An 8,944-nucleotide genomic window follows, 5' to 3' on the forward strand; every position below is an offset into this window, starting at 1 on the left:
AAGGTCATGTGGCCTGTATTAGCATTGCATATGCAAAATCTTTCACATACTTAACTTGCATTTGTATATAGTGTTACCTACATAGAAAATTGTTTCAGGGTTTTACAAAAGTGGACATTGCCTTATACAGAGCTTCTGGACCTTGCTTTTTTCCTTACACCAATGTCAGCACTGGTGCTTGCCAGATGAGGTGTTTACATGATGGTAACAAGAAGTTATGGTTTTAGACATTAGTCTCCACCCACTGAAAAAAAATAAAAAAATACTCTGCTTCTTCTGCAGACACTCACAGATCATCGTCTTCATCATGACCATCATCATCATCTCTCTGCTCCTGCTGGCCTCTCTGCTGCCACACCTGACTTTCACTGGTGAGATTGATTATATAACAGCAAATTATGATGATTTTTTAGAATGTTTGATTCGTATATGTGCTGAATAAGTTGACTGACAGCACTCTCTCTCTCAGCTCATGATAATGTGGGTATAGTGAACGGCACAGAAGCCAAACCCCACTCTCTAAAAAGTTTAACTATTATTTACTCAATTTTTTTTGGTGAAACATTTTTACACTCAATTTTTTTGTGTAAATTTTTAAAGCTGTGGAATCAATTAAATATACTGTATGAATTGAGTAAATGCAAGTAAACAAATTAAGTAGGCTAAATCTGAGTAACTGCATCTGGTAGCCTACATTAACATAAAATTAAGTAGAAATAATTTAACATTTAAAAAAACAATATTTATGAGTAATTTTAACTGTTTTATTTATGAGTAATATTAACTTTTTTATTTCCTCTAAACCTTTGTAAAATAGTATTCCATACAACCACCAGTATACATGACATTGGCCTTTATTGTCGATGAGTACAGCAATACAGCATATTTTACACTGTTTTAACATGAAGCCAATACAATATTGTTAACTCATTTAACAAACATTTCATAAGTAAAAATTAAAAATTTAAACATTCAGGTAGCCTAATTCTGGTTGATTACACTAATAAATAAAGTGTAATCAACCAGTCAGTTATCCAATTTCCACCGGATCAGCTCTAGTTCTCGTGGCGGAGACGGACTCGCGCTGCGCGTGAACTTCGAACTTCATTCAACCGTCCTGCGTTTCACTCACAGCCAAAAGATACTGTGAGCGACTGACTCCATAACCGGCCAATAAACAAACAGTGCACATTTCTGAGGACATTTTATTTTCCAAATTAATTATATTCATTATCATTAGGAATAAAGTCGCACTGTAAAAAATGTATTGTCAAATTAACAGTAACCTACTGCCAACAATTATCCAGTAGTTGCTGTATTTCATTCAACAGTAAAATTACTGTCACACTAAATACAGTACTGTTAAGCATACTGTAAAATTAAATACATTATTTTACTGTAATTTTTTCCCACGTTAAAACACAGTATTACACCGTTGATTTTTAATAATACTGTATAGTATTATACAGTTATGAAATGTTATTTTATTACTTTTATAGTGCTACTGTGTTACCTGTAGAATATGTAGAAAATCTGTAGGAATATTATTTTAACTGTTAATGGGAAATAGAAAAAAAGAACAATTGAAGCTTTAACTGCACAACAAGGTTTATTGTGTATTTTTAAACAATACATTAGTAATAATAATGTAATATAATACAACAATAAAAATCTGTTTTAAAAGAAGACTAATGAACAATATATATTTAATAATTAAGATCAGTGAACAATTCATGTATTTCAATTCATGCAAAAATTATCCTGAACAGGTAAAAGAGAAACTTAGAAAGAAAGCAAGACAGGTGAGGATGAAGGCCAGGTGAGGAGGGTAGTGATGGTGTCAAGTGGTAGAAGAGTGACAACACTTCTGATAATCCTGCAAGGAATGATAAGCACAAATCAAACAGAGGCAAAACATACAACTAATAATCAAAATAACTAACTCACATTATCAACACCTTTTTAGGAGAATTTTTTTTTCCTATGGTATCCACCTTATTTTTCACGGAAGAGTGGGCATGGCCATTTATATATGAAATGTGTCTGCGCTTGAAATGCGCTTGATTGGGGCTAACAGTAGCTGCTGATCATTTCTCTTCTGTTCGATTCTCGATTTTGAATCAAATTTCATTTAGATATATGCATAGATTTGATTTTAGATTTGATCATAGATTTTAAATCTATTCTATGCATATATCAAAATGAAATTTGATTCAAAAGAGAATTCCCAATTTCAAAAGTACCGCCTCTTTTGAATCAAATCGTGACCCAAAGAATCAATTTGAATCGAATCGTTGAATCAAAAAGATTCCCACCCCTATTACATTTCATTATATTTTAACTTTACCTGTTGTCTTCATTATTTATTGTATGTTTGAGAACATTTAAAACTTAAAATAAATAAATATTTCACATTGATTGTGATAATGATCAACACTGACTGATATGAAAATTTTTATCAAGATGATTTGACCATATCACTCAACCCTATTTTTTACCATTTCATGTTTTAATTAAAATACAAATTATTTGACTTATACAAGGCATATTTGTTAAATGGAAACTGTGAAGGGAACATTAAAGCTCCAATATGTAGGAATTTTGTAATAAAATTTCCGAAAATAACTTGCACAGTGTGATATATTTCCTCCAGTTGTGTACTTAAAATATCTCAAAAGTCTCCAAAGATTTTTTATTTCAGAGAAATTCCGATTTTAAATAACTGGCCGTCCCGGAAAAGAAATGTCGCGCCTCAGTGACGTAATGTCCGCTCTATCCCTTTTTCCGGTGTGGACCATGTGATAGGATATTCCACCACACCGGATTTTTTTTTTTTTTTTACAACAACTTTATTGAGGTTTTTTTTCTTATCACAATAAACAATACAGACGTCTGACAAAGAATAAAATTTAATAAAATAAAAAATATGACCCACCACACCGGAATATCGCATGGTCAAATGCGGAAGTGGTGGTTATAGCGTTATAGCCATAGACTGTATGGTTATAGCTGTTATGGATCACGAACTCTTTATTGAAGTGCCAACAAAACGAAAGCGTCAATATTCGGATACACGCGGAGTCGCGGACTGTGTGACAAACGGAGGAATAAAACCCGGATAAACATCGGCAGGCGTTTTCGAGATGGAGAGAGCTGCGCGTCAATCTTGGACTTGACAGAGACTCTCTCGCGAGTGTATTGAGACAGGTAAGACATGCAACTGTCAATAATAGCACGTATAAACAAAGTTATATTGCTCTTTGTACTTTGGTAAGGCTTTTTATCACGTGTGGTGACCGAGATTATGGCAGTACAATTAAATACAATCGGATATGATGTTAAAAAATATATTTAGTCATTACTTGCAAATGTTCGTTCAAATTTACTTTTAGATATTGGTTTGAACACGTTAAACAACACGGCATTAACCATAAAAACGTAAAACTGCACAACGTTAACCAAATAAATCATTTGACAAATAGCTGTATGTTGTAACGGGATAATATAGCATAACATTTCACGTTCCTTGTAGTTCATTAATTATGATGACATAAAATAATACGATCAGACATACAGGTAATACAAAAACGAATGAATTACCTCATCCGTGATCATGATTCATTAATTCCATGTAGATATATCGCTAGATGGTGAAAACGCATTAAATATCTCCCATCGTCACCTCCTTCATAGCGTCATCAAGCTTCGCCTTTGTTATTGTTGGAAACTGCGCCCTCTTGTGGTCAAATACCAAAGTCGCATACTGGAGCTTTAATTACATTATAAAACAGACTATCAGTTTGAAAACTGTATGGTTTAAGTCATTTCCACCCTTTTTGGATTTTTCTAAATACAGATTCAGGCACAAATCATTTCTACAGATATGGGCTCCACTGCATATCCCTAATATTACTCTTACCTTAATGATTTTGCCAATCATATTCTGCAAAGTCCCTGATGTAAGATGCAACGTGTGCATTCCAGGCCATGGTCTTCCTCCGAACAACCTTCCCACTCTTTCTGCTCACCTGGAACTGTGATGTTCATTTCGAATTTTCAGGATTTATCCTGACAAGAAACCTGTAAACACAAAAAAAATATATTTTCCAACTGAATTAAGAGTAATCACAATATGTAGCATCATCTGTAATAAGTCACATCACAATAGGGGATAAGCCATAGACTGTAAAGGGATAAGCTCTAAACCATCACTTGTGCAAAATAAAAAGCCATTGGTGTTACTAATAGAAGTCAATTTGTAACAAAAGTGTATGAATGAACATAGACTGAGGTAACTGCACAAGGTCCTGGCAGATCGCCAGGTCAGGTCCTCACAGACGTGTAAAAGAAATGTCTGATTTAGACAAAAACAAGCGCGAAAAAATCAATAACAGGAATCGAAAATTAAATTGTATAACAAGAATCCGAATCCTAACCTTGGGTATCCGATTTCAGGATACATTGATCGATTTTCAATTCCCAACGGTATGATATATAAAATAATGAACGCGCAGGCGCTTCCACCGACTTAAAATGGTAAATAACACAATTATTAGATCATTATGACCTTATAAGAGGCTACATATGCAATCTATGTTTATAAAATTACATTTAATAATCAGGTAGGCTAGCTATCAACATGAGGAAATCCGCGTTACAGGCGTTATAGAACATAAGCCACGGGCAGTTCTTCTAAACTAACATTAACCTGCTACTATTTAGTTTGCATAAAACAAATATAAAGATTCATCACTAACCAGATATTTATGGCTAAAACTTCGCTGACAGACACAGAGGAGGCCTGCAAAGGCCTGCGCTCTCAACGCTACTCAGGGAACTGAAGAGTTATTCATAAAACGGCAGCTTGTGGTTATTTTTCGCGGTCATTTCGTACTAGCCTACTGTAGCCTATTTAAATTTACAGTAACACCAATGTCCCAAACTACATTGAAACCGAGAGTAGCCTATCATATTGTACACAGCTTATAGTAAAATGTTGAGAATAAATTAAATTAAATATCTAAATCCTGGTCATAATCTCTAAATCATTTTAAAGTTATTAGCTAGAATCCATGCATACAAATATTAAGATTTATTACTTACCATATCTGACGAAGTTCCAGGTCGGCAGAAACGACAGGTCTATCGATGAACTGACACAACAGAAAAACTCATTCAAATGCGCTCTCATGCACCCCCCACTGACAGAAATTAAGACTGTTAATGGTCACCCAGTCCTGAAAATGTTTTATGTAAGGGTAACGTTAGTAGGCTGGCAATTTTACTTGTGGAATTGTGAAGTGGTGTTTTTCGCGGTCAATTTGCACTGCTGTATTTAGATTTACAGTAACTAATAATTTCCCAAAATGCATTGAAAATCTACAGTAACATACTGTCAACTGTGTGCACAGTACATAACTGTTGAAAATACAAAATAATACTGTGAAAGCAACAAAATCTACAATAAAATACTGTACATAGGTTATACAGCAAGAAACTGTTGAGAAAAACAGTATAATGCTGTGAAAACAACAGAAATCATTTACAGTGCGTGTGTTTTATGCAAGTCGTTTCAATCACACGAAAAGACAGGCGTGACTCTCGTTTAGGTGTCACATTACGCCTGTTGTTTTGCATTAAATAAAATGATTTAAAACACAGTATTGATTTTTTAGATAAAATAAAACATTTACAAACCTAAATTTCACAGAGGAAATGCACCAATTCTGCGATGCTGAGAAGAGAAGAACTGTTCTGGAGGGACTGGAAAGAGTTCAAACAACCCGCGCTCACCGAACCGTTGAGGTGTCATCACGTCAGAGGGCGGGGAAGGGGTGCATTGTTTTAATTGAGTTTTGAGTGTTAAATATATTAATAATATTGATTTGAATTAAGTAATATTTTTGTTTCTTGAAACAGATCTGTTTAATTCTCCATTCTCAAAAATTTTGATAGAAATTTCACAAATATATTAAGTGTGTTATATAGAAATAATTTATTTCAAATAAATTATTTTAGTGAAAATTGTTTAAATATAACTAAATTTTAGATAAAATTAACTGTTGGATTTTTAGTCAATTATATTGGTATGTTTAACTCAATCAAGTAAACGATATTCAGAGATATTATTAAGTTAATAAAGTTAAATATTACTGTAATATTTACTAAGCCACAGAATTATTTTTTTAGAGAGCACTCCACAGAAGCCAAACCCCACTCCAGACCTTACATGGTTTCTATTCAGACAAATGGGGAACATATCTGTGGTGGATTCCTCATTTCTGATGAGTTTGTCTTGACTGCTGCACATTGCAGGAACGGGTAAGAGCTTGTTTAGTGTGAACCGTAATGTTAATGACTGCAATGCAACCATCACCAATGTGTATAGTGTGACATAAATTAACATTTCCAATATGCTCTTTATACAGATATGAGATTCTGGTTGTGGTCGGTGCTCATGACTTAAGGTACAGCAAGAGTTCGGATGTCATTAGAGTGAAGTGCTACATCTCGCATCCAGACTATACACCCAGTACTTTTCAGAATGACATCATGCTTTTGAGGGTAACAACCTGTAATACATTTTTTGTTCAAAATAATATCTCAGGAATATCTCAGGTCAGGAAACAGAAGCACAAAACACTATGTTTTAATCTCTAAAAAATTACTGAAGTGATTTAATTCATTTATATGTGAATGGCCATGTGTCTCTTTGTCTCTGTTCCCTGTATTATTAATTAATTGCTCTGTATAGAAACAATAATGGCGCAAAAAAGGCAGAAAACCTGAAAAATCATTGAAGCATTTTTGTGGTTATGCCCAGCAAAAAATAAATAAAATTAACTGGGCTTTTATGGCTTCTGTACTAACCTCAACACAACGTATAATCCACTGAACTTAGGTCTTATAAAAGACTGTTTATTAAAATGGTTTTATTTTTGAATTTACAGCTAGAGAAAAAAGTCGAACTAAACAACAAAGTTAGACTGATACCATTACCAAAGAAAGGAGAAGACGTGGAAGCAGATACTCTCTGTAGTGTTGCCGGCTGGGGAAGACTGTGGACTAATGGCCCAGTGAGTAATCGTTTAATAGAGGCAAACACAACTACAATAAATCAGGCAGGCTGTCAGCGCAGATGGGGATCTAAGTTCTTTCCCTCACAGATGATCTGTGCATATGATGATGGTGGATCCTGCAAGGTAAGTACAAAAGATGATTCACAGACTTTATGGTAATGTACAGACTGGTTTCACTAGTGACGTGTTGATCTGTGATTCTTAACAGGGGGATTCAGGAGGTCCTTTGGTTTGTGGAGACACTGCAGTTGGTGTCACATCTTTCGGATATAGATATCTCTGCAATTCACCTGAACGTCCTAATGTGTATACTAAGATTTCAGCATATCTTCAATGGATCAATGGATCAATGAACAAATGACAGGTTAAGTGTCTACATGGAAAATGTAAAAGGAAGATATATATATATATATATATATATATATATTTTTTTTTTTTTTTTTTTTTTCAATAAAAATATCACATGGCAAGCATCAATATACTCAAAGTGTTCTCATTGTCACAACCACACCCTCACTTTTCAGTTATGACTGTAGACTCATATCTCATTAAATGGGGAAAAACTGAAATACCTAAAACTGTTGCTAAATTACAGTAATAAAAAAAAAACATATTTCAAAACAGCAATGATATCATAAACTGTGCTGCTTTAACTTAAAAAAAAATATATATAAATGAAACAGTTTTTTTCAGACAGGTCAAAATAACAAATAAGTTTTGAAAAAGCCTCCAGGATTTCAGTTGTAAAATAAAGAGCTTTGTGAAATCTTCCTACAACAGTTTGGCAAGTCAGCTTTACTAAGCTCACTAAGCTGTTTTCTCACATCTAACAGAATTTGCAAGAAATATTAGGCATGGATTACATCACACATGTGGCAGATTAGTCCACTCCCATTAACAGCACAAACATAACACCTACACTATACTGCCAAACGTATTGGGACACCCCTCCAAATCATTGAATTCAGGTGTTCTAATCACTTCCATGGCCACAGTTGTATAAAATCAAGCACCTATGCAGACGCTTCCACAAACATTTGTGGAAGAAAGGGTCGCTCTCAGGAGCTCAGTGAATTCAAGCGTGGTAATGTGATAGGTTGCCACCTGTGCAATAAGTCCATTCGTGAAATGTCCTTACTACTATATATTCCACGGTCAACTGTTAGTTGTATTATAATAAAGTGGAAGCAATTGGAAACAACAGCAACTTAACCACGAAGTAGTAGGCCACGTAAAACCACAGAGCGGGGTCAGCGCATGCTGAGGCGCACAGAGCGCAGAAATCACCAACTTTCTGCAGAGTCAATAGCTTGTTTTGAGTTGAAAAGTCTCTGCAGCTTTGATGATTTTAGCGCCTCAATTTCTCAACATTTCTCAACATTCACCACATTGTGCCTTCGGCTTAAGGGGGTCGCGCACCGGATGAGAGTCTTTAAAATTCAAACACATTATTTTCCATGAGTGTACACACACCGGCAGCGCCATTCAGCGTCTGTCCGCGGAGCCCAGCTACGGCTCAGTACCCTGTTCAAAATCCTGCCAATTTACATTATATTTGTCTCAAATTGTTGTTAATGTATATACTGACTTCACCCTGTTCTGCAAGATACATTTAGTTTTACATTCATTTACAGAAATCATCTTTGTGGATGAATGTGGATTTCCAGGTGAGATTCTCAATTAATTCATTTAATGTACGTCCTGAGGTAAGGTGACTGCATCTTACCATCTTACCATGTGCCATTGCCGTTCTCTCCTATTGTGATCTTTGATTTTGAAATTAGCCAATGATCAATAAATTGCAGCTCATATCTGTTGATTTTGGTGACGTGAATTTAAATCTGCGTATAGCGCGGGAATTGAAG

General features: G+C 34.8%; 1 protein-coding gene across 1 annotated transcript; it reads left to right on the forward strand.

The window, feature by feature from the left end:
* Positions 1-307: 307 nt before the first annotated feature.
* LOC308702167 (duodenase-1-like) lies at positions 308-7,440 on the forward strand (the record flags this gene model as incomplete). Its single annotated transcript, XM_081384834.1, has 8 exons — positions 308-371; positions 470-526; positions 3,985-4,036; positions 6,190-6,321; positions 6,429-6,564; positions 6,951-7,076; positions 7,167-7,202; positions 7,288-7,440. The coding sequence occupies 8 exons, from the start codon at positions 308-310 to the stop codon at positions 7,438-7,440; spliced, it is 756 nt and encodes a 251-aa protein (XP_081240960.1).
* Between the last annotated feature and the right edge of the window lie 1,504 nt (positions 7,441-8,944).

Source organism: Scardinius erythrophthalmus, assembly GCF_964197995.2.
Source record: "Scardinius erythrophthalmus genome assembly, chromosome: 14".
Lineage (NCBI taxonomy): Eukaryota > Metazoa > Chordata > Actinopteri > Cypriniformes > Leuciscidae > Scardinius > Scardinius erythrophthalmus.